This window comes from Macrobrachium rosenbergii, chromosome 12 (genome assembly GCF_040412425.1).
Source record: "Macrobrachium rosenbergii isolate ZJJX-2024 chromosome 12, ASM4041242v1, whole genome shotgun sequence".
In the NCBI taxonomy this organism is placed as follows: domain Eukaryota; kingdom Metazoa; phylum Arthropoda; class Malacostraca; order Decapoda; family Palaemonidae; genus Macrobrachium; species Macrobrachium rosenbergii.
In genome coordinates this window covers 27,798,843-27,814,255 of record NC_089752.1, presented here as the reverse complement: position 1 = coordinate 27,814,255, position 15,413 = coordinate 27,798,843, and the positions used below count along the sequence as shown (strand labels likewise).

Sequence of the window (15,413 nt, the reverse complement as noted above, 5' to 3'; positions counted from 1 at the left end):
GTCTTTCATGTTGCACTTCCTGCATATGGGTGAGATGTTATATCCATCTATTGTTCTCTGAACATATCTGGTTCTTAGGGCCTGGTCTCGTGCTGCTATTAGCATTCCTTTTGCTTCCTTCTTGAGTTCTCCCCTCTGTAGCCATTGCCATGTTTCATTGCTGGCCAGTTCTTTAGTCTGTCTCATGTACTGTCCGTGCATTGGTTTGTTGTGCCATTCCTCTGTTCTGGCCGTCATTCTCCTGTCTCTGTATATTTCTGGTTCTTCAGCTACTTTTATCAGTCCTTCTTCCCATTCACGCCTTAGCCATTCGTCTTCACTGGTTTTCAGATATTATCCCAGTGCTCTGCTCTTGATGTTGACACAGTCCTCTATAATTAGTAGACTTCTCCCTCCTTCTTTTCGTGCTGTGTATAGTCTGTCTGTATTTGCTCTTGGGTGTAGTGCTTTGTGTATTGTCATGTGTTTCCTAGTTTTCTGGTCTATACTCAGAGTTCAGCCTTCATCCACTCCATACTCCTGGGCTGTATCTGATTACTGTACTGGTACTGCCATGTGTTTATGGTTTTCGTCATGTTTCCAGCGGTGTTTTGACTTGAGTATCCCCTTAAGTCTCTGCATATATTCTTTCCTGATCGTGTCCTTCATCTCTTGGTGTTTTATATCCTCTCTTATTATTCCCAGGTATTTGTATCCTGTCTCATCTATGTGTTTGATGCTTTTCCCATCTAGTAGCTTTATCCTTTCAGTCCTTGTCACTTTGCCTTTTTGTATGTTGACCAAAGCGCATTTTCTATTCCAAACTCTACCCTCATGTCCTCAGATACAATCCTCAGTCAGGATTAGGGTACCTATTTCCTTGATGCTCTTACCATACAGCTTGATGTCATCCATGAACATCAGATGGTTAATTCTGTTGCCTCCTTTCTTGAGCTAGTACCCAGCACCCATCTTCTGCAGTACTTTTGTCATGGGAATCATGGCTACTACAAAGAGTAGTGGGGACAGTGAGTCGCCTTGAAAGATCCCTCTCCTGATGTTAACCACTGCTAGTCTTATCCCAGAGCTTGTAAGCATTGTACAGTATTCCAGTTCCCCACTGTAATTTCTAAGAAGCTGATGGTGTTTTCCTCTGCCCCATATATTTTCAGACATTCTATTAGCCACGTGTGCAATATCATGTCGAAGGCTTTCTTATAGTCAATCCATGCCATGCTTAGGTTGGTTCTCCTTCTCATACTATTCTTCATTACCATTTTGTCTATCAGGAGCTGGTCTTTTGTGCCCCTACAGTTCCTTCTGCAGCCTTTCTGTTGGTGGGGGATGGTGTTTGTATTCTCTAGGTAGTTGTACAGTATAGCCTTTCACTGATGATACCTGTTAGTAACTTCCACATCACTGGTAGGCAGGTGATAGGATTGTAGTTACTTGCTATATTTCCCTTGTTCTTGTCTTTCTGTGACAAGGATGTGTTCCCTGTGGTCATCCAGTTCGTGATACAATGCTGGAGTTGTTCTGCTATTCATGGGTGTAGGGCCTTGAAGTTTTTGAGCCAGTATCCATGGACTTTATCAGGATCTGGGGCTTTCCAGTTGGGCATTTTCTTTAGTTGGTGTCTGACTGTGTCTGTCGTGATCTCGGTTAGTTAGTTATAAATGATTTGTTTAACCAGACCTCTGAACTCTTTTAGGGTTCTTCTCGGGCTGGGAAAAGAATCGGGGAAAGAGTACATAAAAAAATTAAGTAGTTAACTAAATAAATACATAATAAAAAAAGGGGGGGAATTAGAAAAAAAAAATTGAGAAAAAAAAAGGGGGGGGAAGATTATATTTTACTTATCAATTTAATTTTGTTTAAGAAGAGAATGATAGCGGTGAATCTTTGTTTTATTCTCCCCATTTCTTCTGCCTTGACTTCCTGGAGCCATGTTCCATGTTTGTTGTGTGATACTGGATTGCTCCATATGTTTTCCCAGAGTCTCTTACTTGGCTCGGCCTCAGGAATTTCTTGGTGGTTGTCTTCCCCTCTTAGTTGGCTGTATAGACTTTTCTGGTTGGTTGCGAAGAGTTTGTTCTGTTGGTATCCTTTATTCCTGTTTATGTACCGTTGGATCTTATGTGCTTTAGCTTTAAGCCTCTGTTTTATATCTTCTATTGTGCTATTTAGTCCCTTCTCCTGTACTTTGTATTTCTCATTCAGTTTCTCTCGTTTTCTTGCTTCTTAGCCTCTTTTCTGCCATCTCTTCCAGTTTACTCAGGTCAGATCTCATCGCCATGATTTGTTTTTCCAAGAGCCTTTTCCAAGGTGGTTGCTGTTTTGGTTTTCATTGGGTTGGTTGCGATGGTGGTGTTGGTGTTTGTATCTCCATGAGTTCTACTACTAGTCTTGCTCCTGTATATGCCAGGTTACTTGTTTCTGTGATACTGGTGGTGTATATTAGTCTCATTATTTCATTAACTTCACTTGTTTTCTCCCTTAGTTTCTTTGTGTTGTAGGCATTCATGGAGGGGATCTTTGTTTTTTCTGTATCTGGCTTCATCCATTGTCTGATCTTCTCCACATATTCCAACCTCTCTGTTACATCTTCGGTATTTCCTCATGTGCTGTTGTTTGGTAGCTCATCATTCCTGTCATCTTCTGTGGCATCATCTATTAGTTTGTCTTCTTGTCCTTCATTGCTGGGTGTTATTTCTCTTTCCAGTTCCTCTCTTTCTGTTGTGGAGAGCCAGTTCTTTTTCTTTATGTTCCTTACTTGGTCTGTCAGCCTCTGTTCTGTTTGAGGGGTGTCATTTCTCTCATTCCAGATGTTGACCAACCTTCTCCTGCATCCTCTTCTGTTGGGTTGCTTCTGATGTAGCATCTCCATATTTCCTTATTCTCTTCTCTCGTCCATTTCTTCTTCTGGTTTGCCTCTGTAGCTCCAGTCTCTGGTTGCTAGTTACTGTTGTTGTGGTGGTCAGTTGCTGGATGACGACCCCCAAGTACCTGACCATCCTTCCCATCAACTGGGCTGTATACCTGGCTGCTGGACAAAGCTCCTCTGTTGCCAGAGGTTCCATTACGTTGTTGTCGTTTAATCTTCATTTCTTTCCATCATTGCTAAGTTTTGCTATTTAATCACAGCTGGACCCTGCCCCATCGGGAATAGGTACTGAATTACAGCTGAGTAGACTGAGGAAATTGTGGTAAAGATCCTTCCCCAAGGAGTCAACGCCAAGGAGGGTGGTCACCCACTCAACGACTGACCAGCCCCAATGTTGCTTAACCAGTCCATCAATGAGCTAAACCACTCTCCCACAGCACCCATTCTTATTATTATTATTATTATTATTATTATTATTATTATTATTTGACAAATCACAATTTTTGAAAGTAAATTGTATTTTTCCTAACTATACAAACCTAAGGTCCTTTACATTAGGAATTACTTTCAGGCGTAGGCTGGAAACGGCTGTTAAACTCTTGAGCAAGGTGGTTAGGCAGTAACTACTGCCAGGTAGGCGGGGATACCCCCCCTGCCCGCATGTAAACATTCCAGTTTGCATTTCGGTCCAGGTTCAGATTGAGAGGTGGCATGACGTGGGCATAGTATGCAATGTAAAGGACCTTAGGTTTGTATAGTTGGGAAAAATACAGTTTACTTTCAAAAACTGTGATTTGTTCCGACACGATATACAAACCGTCTGTCCATTACATTAGAAAGACTCACTGGTTGGAGGGAGGAATCTGAGTGAGTCTCCTGAACTGACTGGAGTTCTGCACACCTGGGCTACTCCTCCTGGTCGAAAGAGCGAGGAGGAGTACCGTGCCTCTGACATATTGATCGGAGTGTAGGAACTCCAAGATCAAATATCAGATACTGGACCCTTTCGCATGAGTAAGGAAACATAACTCCTACAAAATAGGCTGGAAGGATCTAGAGTCGGAGGCAGTAAGGGAAAGCCGAGATAGGGTTCCCTTATCGCCAGTCTCTCCTTCCTCCCCTTGCTAGAGGAAGGAGCGGTATTGCTTCTATGATTCTATAAGAAAAATAGAACAGGTGCTCGATGTGTAGTCTTACCGCATCAGTGCCAGTTCCAGCAGCTATTGGTTTGAGTCCTATTCTCATCCCTAAGGAGGAGAAGTTGGAAGACGGGGAAGGAGGAGGAAGAGAGGCCAGTCACTCTCGGAATACTTCTCACTTCCAGAACCAACACCTTAGGCGAGATGCTACTCGTCCTCTTGAAGGAGCCGGGTAAGACAACACAACTTGTTGAGCAGCCACCACAGAGCCAAGGATAAAGGGTTCCAAGGGCCTGTGGGCAAGACCGAAGGAAGAAGACAAGAGTGTGGCCTAAGAGACCACGTCTTGCTTCCAGACCGACAGAAACTTCCGGAATGGAAGGGATGGACCAAGCCATCGACTTCGTAAGCTCTCGGGTGGAAGGTACTGGTATTGTCGTCATCAGCTGCCGATTACCTCCTTTGATCGCTTCATGAAGTCAGGAGGAAGATGTGTCCTTAGACACTTCTTCCTTGGGAGAGACAGTACTAGCGAAAACGTTGACGACATCCTGGTTAGGAATGTCGAGCCTTTCGGAAAGTACCACAGCTCCCTAATAGGACAAAGTAACAAATGATCTGGATCATCAACACAAAGTCCAAGGAGGAGGGAAACAAGAAGGACTCGAACTCGACAGTAGATGCCAATGGATTCGGAGTCCACCTACGACATCCGAGAAGGAGTCGAGGTGTGATCCCCATCCCTGTTCTTCCATCTTCTACGCCAAAGCCAGGGTAAGATGAGAGATGGTCCTAAGAGGGCATATCTCTATCCGACGACTCTCGTAAGGCGCGTGCAAGGCACGGACAGGAACCCTAAACGAGAGTCACATGCCACCCATGGAACAGTTCCCTAGGACAGCACAACTGAAGAAGCTTCTCGTCCGTAGCTAACTCTCGACTGAGAAGACAAAGGCTACTTCGGATAGAAGACTAGGTTGCAAGGGCCTACGTTCTTCACAAATGAAATGGAGAGAAGCAACCCTCGGTGGAGAAGACGAGGAAGTCCAGACTTGACGAGCGACTCTGACCCGAGAAGAAGTTCCGACAACGACACCACCAGCGAAGACGGATCCAGTCCCTGGAACAGTGTTGCAGAGAACTTCAAGGGATATCCAGCTATATCCGTTGCTGCTCAGCGAGAAAGCCTGTGCTTGCAAGGAAAGCTGGAAAGTCTCCCAGTCCTGAACACACAGGGATGTACTGCCTCAAGAACTGCTTCTTGTGTAGCTGCTACAGGAGGTTGGGTCAAGCGGAATTCTTCTCGATGCCTCGGCAATCAGGTCGGATGAAGGCGAAGTCTTCAAGTATTTGTCTTTAACTCGGGGTGAGCAATGTTTGTGAACCCCTAGCGAAACGGACAAATACAGAGGGAAAAAACATCGATATTGAGTTTTCACCAAAAAGACAGCATGCCTCACCGGAGCGGCCCCTGGGCCGGTATGAAGGTGCGAGAAAAAACTACTGACTTGTTTTCAGGGAGGCAACAGAAGGACGGTAGGGATTTCTCAGTCGAGCAGTCTCTGCATGAAGCTTCGTGAAGAGAGAGTGAGCAGCATGTTCTATCCCGATCACTCAAACCCAAGGCCAGGTTTGCCTACCAGTATATCCCCACCAGGAATGCATCTGGTTAATTGAGCTGTTGAGTGTGCAATAGAACAACACTCGAGTACCTGCAAATGTCAAGATGAAACAGGAGGAAAAAACAATTGCCTCTTTTTGTTGACATATGCCACTACTGTGGTTTTGTTGTTCAATGAAACCACTGAGTGCTGCACAACCCATCCTGAATTCTCAGACAGCCAAAAGGCTGCCCTGAGCCCAGGACAGTGATGAGAAGGTACTAATCGTCTTGGTCACACAACTTCAAGACAAGGTCTTACCAGTGTGCGCCTATTCCTCAATCTGTGAATCCATAAGTAGACACAAGATGTGAGGGGAATATGCAAGCATATTCGAAGGCTCCTTCAATCAAGCATTAGCCTAACTCTTTCCTCATATATCAAAGAGGAAAGAAAGATGGAGGAATGAAAGCAGACTTCCATTCTCCGCCATGGGGAAGCTTCTGCGAGATGACAGGGTAACGAGCCAATTAGCTCTAGCCAGGCTGGCATTTCCCAAATCGGGAGCATGGGAGAGGAGGTGGGATGGAAGTTCGACGGAAAGAATTGCCGAGACCTAAGGGAAATAGATACTTCTCTTGAAGGAATCCATTCCCAGGTCTCGGCAATGTCGCTGCCAGTTCCAGAGACTCGATAAGTATCATTTCGTCCAGGCATCAGTAATTGCAATCTTCTTCTGAAGCCAAGGACTTCTTAGCTAAGGAGTTGAGGGGACTGGCTTGGACTCAAGGTCAAGTTGAGATGACTAAGACCCAAAATTCTTTGCCATTGTCCAAAGGACAAGTCGGTGCCCTGGTAAAAACTTTGATTACCGAGGTATATGGCAAATCTCTGAAAGAGAAAGGCAGAACCAAGTAAAGGTTCGTTCCTAAGGATCGAGCCAGCTTGGGACTTACGAAACTGGAGATCCGAACTGGGACAAAGCCCTTCTTCTTAGCACCAGAATTGCCCAAAAAACTGCTGTCGGCAAGACCCTCCGAGGCAAGAAGAATTCATATCCTGTCGAGGCAGGGGTGGAAGCTTGGTGTCTCGACCTGAATTAATTCCTTCGAAGAAAAGAATTCATCAGGTCGAGAACACTCTCGGAAGCCAGGAATGCGGTGGTCCACGACACTCTCAGTCCCTCGGGAACTGCAAGGGTTGCAGTAATGAAGGTTATTCATTGGGGGAGCCGCGGTCCTGTCCCGGGGATCCTCACGCCGATTCGTCGGCGCGAAGTTCTTCGAATTACTGCCACACGGGGGAAGAAGAGCACTTGCGCTGCGGCAAAGCGCTTCCTGGGAAGAGCAAAAAGTTCACTTGAACATAGCCGAGAACCCGAATCGGAAAAAACCGCGTAGGGCCGAGCCAAGCCGAGTCAATCACGCAAATGCGATCCAGCTGGTTGGTATGCGGCGGACTGGGAGGCAGGCAGGGCGAGCTGAGCCGAGCCAAGCCAGTCTGGCAAGCCAAGTCAAGCCGAGCCAGTCTCGTAAGCGCAACTGGGGGCCGAGCCGAGCCGGGCCGAGCCGAGCCGAGCCGAGCCGATCACACAAACGTGATCCAGCTGGTTGGTATGCGGCGGACTGGGAGGCCGGCCGGGTGAGCTGAACCGAGCCGAGCCAGTCTGGCAAGCCGAGTCGAGCCGAGCCAGTCTCGTAAGTGCGACCAGGGACCAAGCCGAGCCGTGCCGATCGCGGGAACACAATCGTAGCTGGGCAGGCCGGACTCGTCTGCTGTGAACAATTGCTAGTTTCCCGAACTCTAAACTCCTTCGAGGCCGAGGCCCCTCGAGAAGAAGGTTCAAAAGGGAATTCTGTGTCTGCTATCTTGCATGCTCGTACCTTAAAGTTCAGGACACAAGAATGAAGCCCGGCAGAGCAACCAAAGCAGCTGGCGAGCAGTATTGAGACACCTGGGGTCTCGGCACCCAGACACCTGGGTGTCCCGGCAACCAGCCACCTGGGTGTCTCGGCACTTTCTCTCGTCCTCTGCCTCTCGTCAGGAGAGCACTCGTGATTCATAAAATTCAAGCTACCCACGAGACTCCCAAAAATCAGGAGCGGCTGCTTTGTTTCCTAAGAGATCGAAAGAGCCAAGCACAGAACCAGTCTTAGACGTAGACTTCCAAGACTGGCAACGAGGGCGTGACCTCGAGGGGCCATGCTCTCGCGGCCCCTGAAACGCAAGATCCCACAGGAGAATGTGAATCAGTTCCTGCCCAAGGGCGGGAAGAGCCAACGAGAGAAACTTGTCTCCCGGAAGACAGTCAGTCTCTTAGAGGTCCCGCAGGACTCCCGAAGGGAATCTCTTCCCTGCTTCTTCCGATGTTCGAACCGACAGGATCAAGACACCAGGCTGGGAACCCGACCGAGCACTGGCAAGCACTCGGGGAGCGCTTGTGGTGCTGGCAGGAAGAGCCGAGACACCTGGGTGCCTCGGCCCTTTCTCTCGCACTGCTCCTGAACTGGGTCGAGGAAAATCTCTCCAGACCAGATCGGGATACTCGATATTCCACAGAATCTCGAGTACTCGGAGCGGCTCGCAAACAAGCACCCAAAGCAGCCCCCGTCTTAGAGGCGGAACCTCTAGGATTGGGAACGGGATCACAAACCGAGGTCTGCGCGCCCGTGGCTTCCAAAACACAAAACCCAAGGCTATGCGAATCGGTTTCCTAACCTGAAGGTCGGGAAGAGCCAACGACAGACCCACTGCCTCCTCGGAAGGAGGCAGTCCCTAGACGTCCAAGGGCATCAAAGGGAAGAAGCAGCCTTCCTCTCCTTTGGCCGACAGAGGTCTGTCCGATTCTTGGGACCCCCTTGGACCTCGGGAGAGGAAGGGAAGACGCAGCAGAAGACGAAATCGAAAATAAGATGAAGAAGACAGCGGCTACTTCCACAGGGTGGCTTCCTTCACCTCCACTCCGACATTTTCTACAGGATGGTGGACACGAAACATTGTAACCTCCAGGGTAGTCCGGCAGGAACACAACAGACACGGCCAGGACACCACCACCAGGAGAAGCAGCAGGCATGATCAGGACAGCCAATGCAGGAGCTATGGCAGTGGTTCAGAAGGCAGGAGCTACTGCAACGGCCAGGAACATCACCTAAACAGGGCGACGACTTCCTTCATCTTCATGCTGACATCTTCTACAGGATGGCAGACATCGTAACCCCTGGGGCAGCTGGCAGGAACACAACAGAAGCGGCCCCGGGCACAACCACCAGGAGAAGCAGCAGGCATGATCAGGACAGCCAATGCAGGAGCTACGGCAGAGGTTCGGAGGGCAGGAGCTATTGCAATGGCCAGGAACGTCACTTCCACAAGGCGACTTCCTTCCCCTTCATGCCAACATCTTCTACAGGATGGCAGACATCGTAACCTCCAGGGCAGCTAACAGGAACGCAATGGAAGCGGCCCCGGGCACGACCACTACGAGAAGTAGCGGGCACGATCAGGACACCCCATGCAGGAGCTAGGTTAGCGGTTCGGAAGGCAGGAGCTACTGCAACGGACAGAAATATCACTTGAAAGTCACCAGCAGCAACAGGAACGATCAGGGCGGCTGCGGCAGGAGACCAGGAAGAGCAGCCCAGAGACTGTCGTCGAGTTGACAAGAGCATAACACAGGGACAGCAGGAGCAGATGGACCACAGATACGCAGGAGGCATTGCAACAGCATACATGAAAACCAGCAATGACAGCGATCGATCCACATTGGCAGGAACAGAGTCAGAGCGATCCCGACGTGGAAATATGTCATCTAACCAGGTATTGTGGTCGATCCCGAAGCAACACTGAATGAATGTCAGGATTGCTTCATGCGAGATATCCTTTAATACAGTATATCCAGCCAACTACTGCTGTGTCTGCGATGCTCACTGTCAACCTAAAAGAAAAGCAAAGATGATTAATATAGGGAGACTCCTCTCGCTACAGGGGGAACTGCCCTAGAGGTCGCCCAATCGCTCCCCACCCCTGGTCTTCGCCCGACGAGCGAGCGAAGAGGGTGAAGGAGAGAGATCTACTAAAGGGGAGCAGGAAGAACCTACGGGAAGAGAAAAAAAAAAGGACGGAGGGGAGGCCACCAAGGGCACCGTGGAAGCGGAACTTATCGACGGCGCCCACAACGTCCCACCCGGCCCGTAATTCTCCAAACGCAGGCGGCGAGCAACACTCAGCATAAGTAGGAAGGAATTAGTGATGCCCCTTATAAACGGAGGGCGGAAGCCCAAGAAGGGAACGAACTCTTGCGTCCCGTCCTGATGAATGTAGGGGAGTGAAGATATTACATCCCAAACTATATCTCCGAAAGTACAGGGGTGCCTTCAGTATTTACATAAAGGGCTGCTGGAAGAGAAGCATTACCACTCAGTTACGCTACTCCAATTGCGCCCTTGGCCGTCAAACCCAAGACACAGGCAGGGAACAACGGCTTATGCAAGGGTATCACAAATCGTGGGTTTGTATTAATAAATATCAAACACAAGTATATATAAACAAAAATACAGAAAGATCCCACCGGGATAATACGAGCTTAACGACAGTCAGGCGTTGAGAACAAAAAACACGTCAGCAACGCATGACGGCCGAAAGCAAACTGGAATGTTTACATCCGGGCAGGTGGGTATCCCCGCCTACCTGGCGGTAGTTACTGCCTAACCACCTTGCTCAAGAGTTTAACGGCCATTTCCAGCCTACGCCTGAAAGTAATTCCTAATGCAAAGGACCGACGGTTAGTATATTGTGTCGGAACAATTAGTACTTATTATTAGGTAAATCATTTATTTATCATACAGACGTGGTTAGTCCTCACCATCTCCCATAAATTTATTATAAAATTCTTGTGCCATCATTCTCTCTCTCTCTCTCTCTCTCTCTCTCTCTCTCTCTCTCTCTCTCTCTCTCTCTCTCTCTCTCTCTCTCTCTCTCTCAGTATACATATATTTTAATGAAAAAATACAGTAATTAGTGAATACAAAGTGTTGCCCTACGAAAAAAATTAAAATTAGTGATAATTTTAGAGATACAGCCCATAGAAAAATCCGCAAATCAGTGAAATTTCCCCCGCAGACAAGTGAATAATGTGTTCCACAAAAATCCGCAACAAAATGAAACGCGGAAATGTGAAATGTGTAAAAACGGGGTGGCACTGTATGTACATACATACATACATACATACCTACATACAACCACTAAGGGAAGACCTTCAGCAGAAACACTGACTTTAAACCAAGTACAGTACAATGTAACATAAGATCTGCTCTACCCACTACAAATTCTTTTATTACAAAATATATAATATTACAAAAGCTAATATGGCAAAATAAGGTGATTGTCCCTATTACTGAAAGCCTTATTTTAACACTGTAAGATTCTGCAATACTGAATCAAATACAAAAATTCTGTACCTAAATTTTACTAAATAGTTCTTTTCTGCCAACAGACCTAGCCCTCCTCCACCAAAAGTTCCGAAGGAAGTGAGACCATTCTCATACCTCAATCCTGGTTTTAGACCTACCAACCCACATGATGTCACTGGAATGAAAGCAAACCCTTCTCCAAACTTACCAGAAGTTAGCAGCACACAAAAAGGACCAAGCTACTTCTCTGCTATACCTCCTGCTGATTATGATGATGAAAACGATGACCAACCTTCTCCAGGTAAATATATATAATATAAATAATTTTTTATTTCTTACAAAAATATGTTTAAGATGACCATTGAATATTTTGAGACTCTCGTAAGGTTTCCTACAGGATTGCTTAAATCAGAACTGAAATTTTGACAATTTGGAGCAAGATACAGTTGAAGAAGTTGGACAGCTAGGTAGGAAGAGACCAGGGGAAAGGATGAAAAATATTACTGTACACAATGCGGCTGGGGGACAAAGAGTTGCTGCAAAGAACCTTTAGTAAGCTACAGTGAGCCAAGAAAGGAACACTGTAAGCAATTTAACTAAGAGAATGTTGTCCTTAATAAATGTAACATTTTTCTTATAGAAATTTCATCATTGTGATATTAAAGAAATCTAATTTTAGCATTACATTGAATATCAGTCACTTGCTGGTCTGAAAGTATCTTCATTCCCTATCAAAAGACTAACAATCTTGACATACAGTACCTAACTCAAATACAGCCTGTAAATGGCAGGACTGACCCATCTGATATATACACATATTTACAGTGGGATTACATGGATACAGATGCCCCAAAGACTCACTGATATATCTGAGGAGAACCTTAAAAAACTCCCACAAGTGTGTCAGTCTTACTAATCAATCCACTCTTGAACCAACAGGTAGTAGTACAGTATTATTAACAGCCTCAGTCAGCAGTCAGCTGCATACTGAAGTAATCTTTTATGCAAAGAAGTTCCCACAGTGGCTGGTGTCATACCCTTCTTATTCCAGTTTCCATTCAATGGATCTAGTTTGGTTGCTGATCAAGATAAATAGATAACTGTAGTTATGATATAAACAGCCTTTAAGAATTTTCCAAGTTCTATCAACTGCTCTCTTTACTGACACTTCTCAAGTGTACAGGTTCAGGTATTCTAGCTATGGGGGCAGGGCTCCTATAAATTCATGGCAACCCCTACTGGAGAAAGAGACAGGTACATGAATCACTTTTGCTTTCATATTGCATGCTGAATGTTAGGCCATTAGCATTTGAATATTTTTTACATATGCTATAACTTTTGAATAGTTTCACCTAACCAGAACGATTACCTTATCAAGGCCTTTCCACTTTGATGGCAAACATTTTGATTGAACACTCATAGCTGATGTTTTCTTCTCTTCTTTCTCTTTTCTCTTTCTCCACTTTAGCTGGAACCCATAACCGTTGAATAAAACCTTGGCATCTAATTTACCACTTTGCATAGGTAATGCTTACATTACATAATACTCTGAATATACTTGATACTGTATTTAAATGTCAACTTCACCATGTAATGGGGTACCACTGCTAAGGTGCCTCGCATGAACCATTATAGGTGGTACAAAACGTTCTTTGCAGCATCCCTTCAGCCCCAGCTTCATTACTTTCTGTCTTCTACAGTCAGCCTTTCCCTTTGGTCCCACCTGGCTGTTCATCATTTTTAAATTTATTTTATCCTATAGTCACTTCATTTAAGAATAATCTTTAGCAAGTCCTCATAAAATATGGAAATGTGACTCAGATATATTCTTGAACTACTTGAAAAACATTTATAACTTCAATACCATACTTTTTAAAAACTTTTCACAGCACTTAAAAATATATCATCTAATTCAACCAGACAACTAGGAACTGTGCTGTATATTTTGTAAAGCTTGCCATACCTAAAGAGGTGATGCTATTAATGCTACTTATAGCTGATCTTGTTGTACCATTACTGGAATAGTGTTATGTCTCAAAGACGAACAGTCTCTGGTGAGCTATATTTTCAGGCAAGACTGCTCAAAAAGGTGGTTTCCTTTTTCCAGACCATGGTTATTAAGATTCAGACCACAGCAAAATTATATCCTGTTCAGTCACTTTCCATAAATTCTATTTCAACAGGGATGTTTCATTAGCACAAGCATTTAGTACCCCGAGTCCAAAAACCAGTGTTCTCATTAGTTCACTAAGTAGCTTTTCCCCAGGTAGTGTGTGCTTTTTACTTTGGACAGCACCAGCACCCACAGTCTGTTGGGGTACCATGTAGTCACGTAGCTTGCCAAGTACTATTGGTATTACAGTACTGTACTATAAAACTTTGGATTTGTTCCTGGTAGCCTTATTGATGGTAAAGCTAATGAATTTAAGAGGATTTAGCACTACAGTATTCTTTAATTCTGAGATCACATTCAGTATGTCTAGCACCTGTTTATACTTGAGTTAGCTTTGTTGATAATTTGTTATTTTTTCTTGTTTTCTCCTCTTCATATAATGGTAGTCTGTTCTGTGGGTACACCCTGTACTTACATTGCACATTCATGACTAATGTTTATTATTTTGAATAATAACAATAATACCATAATAATTATTTACTGTATATTAATGCTTCTATGTTTACGAGAGGCTGGAATATCACCTTAAAACACCATGCATGTGGGTTAATGGTACAGTATCTAAATTCATTATTGTTAAAATTCATAATTTTCATTTGATACTTCCTCACACATTCTCCTGCCCTAACTATACCCAAAATTTTTATGGCTGTAAATTTTATTACAAATGGACATTCCATTCTGTGTCAGCTTCTCTGTCAAATCACTGGCTGTGTTACTCATAACAATAGGATGTATATGTATATGAGTACAGTACTGGTACTAACAACCTCCTTTGTATTACTGTATAATCTCATCAATGGCATGTCAGAATTAAAGCAAATTTTACTTTATCTAAAATAGCTCCATCAGGTAGATTAATTTTCACAAACAAAAATTTTGCAAATTGTGATTTCACTTCAAAAAGCACCAATAAAAGCAAAATTTAAAATGATAATCTAACTATACAACTTTTTAATACAAAAAATTATCTATAAATAAGTCTAAATTTTCCAATATTGCTCTGCAAGAATTTATACTTTTCCACATACATATATCCATACCATACAGTCACATAAATATTAACAATCACTCTGTATAAACAGGTAATATATACAACAGCCTCGATGCCAGCCACATCATGCAAATCAGAACTTCTTGTAACACACACGAAAACTGTTTATCTACAAAAGGACAGTTATTTGATGATTGTTCCAAGAACAGTAAAATCTCTGAGAAGGAATATAAAAAGACATATTATCTAAAGAGTTCTAAGGATAACCTAGTTTTTAACAGTAACCATAAAGGTTTATTTAATCAGTGCAGGAAAAATATGACAAGTGGGGAAGAGATAGATGAAACTGACAGTGATAAAAAAGATGACAGCAAAGCACCTTTCATTAAAGAAGAACGAGGCCAAGGGCCCAAACAGTATGACAAGAATAAACTTAAAGACTCACAGAAAGCACATCATTGTAGCAAACATCAAGAAAATAGGAATACTGTAACTAACCATAGCACAAACCTTTACCAATTAACACAACATAAAAGTGAAAATATTATAAATCTAACAAACAAACCTGAAACACTAACTAAAAAAATACAGAACGATAATTGGAGGTTCTTTGAATATGACATAAAAAATCCTCACAATAAAGAAATAAAAGAAAGAAGACAAAAGTCTCCAAAAGGGAAAGCAAACTGCAATGCACTTGATCTTACTGAGCATCACTCTGATATTTATTTCAATTTTCACCATGTAAATAATATGAAATATGAAGACATTCGCCATAAAGAATTTAAATCAATATCTTTATCAACGATAACAGTTGATACTTTGCCAGTCAGTCCAGCATTTCCCATAATTTCTCGCATACCAGGATTTCCATGCCGTCAGGAGGGAGTAATTATGATGCATTACCATCCCTGCAATGGTTACACTTGCAGAGACAAATATAATACCATTAGAATGGAAACTTTAGTTTAACATACATAGGTAACAAACTTGGATTTTGTACGAAGAGGCATTTACACTTAGGACTTTCACCTTGAGGTAAAGTTCAATACCATTAGTAACACAAACTTCAAAATTAAATGTCTACAATATTAGCCTACCAATCAGGATAAAGATTCCTCATGGAAATGTGACTGGTATTTACATGGATGCTGGGGAATCAATTCTCTTTTCAATATTCAAGCCTCATTCTACATCACCAAACTTAAGATTAACCTCTCTTAGCTCAGAAAGGAAAT

The 15,413-nt window shown here is 44.0% G+C and overlaps 1 protein-coding gene across 1 annotated transcript in view; it reads left to right on the top strand.

The window, feature by feature from the left end:
* LOC136844466 (uncharacterized) overlaps positions 1–15,413 on the top strand; it is a 133,061-nt gene that overhangs the window by 102,424 nt on the left and 15,224 nt on the right. The window contains exon 8 of the mRNA XM_067113729.1: positions 11,092–11,309. Coding sequence (XP_066969830.1) covers positions 11,092–11,309 — 218 coding nt within the window. The remainder of the gene's footprint in view (positions 1–11,091; positions 11,310–15,413) is intronic.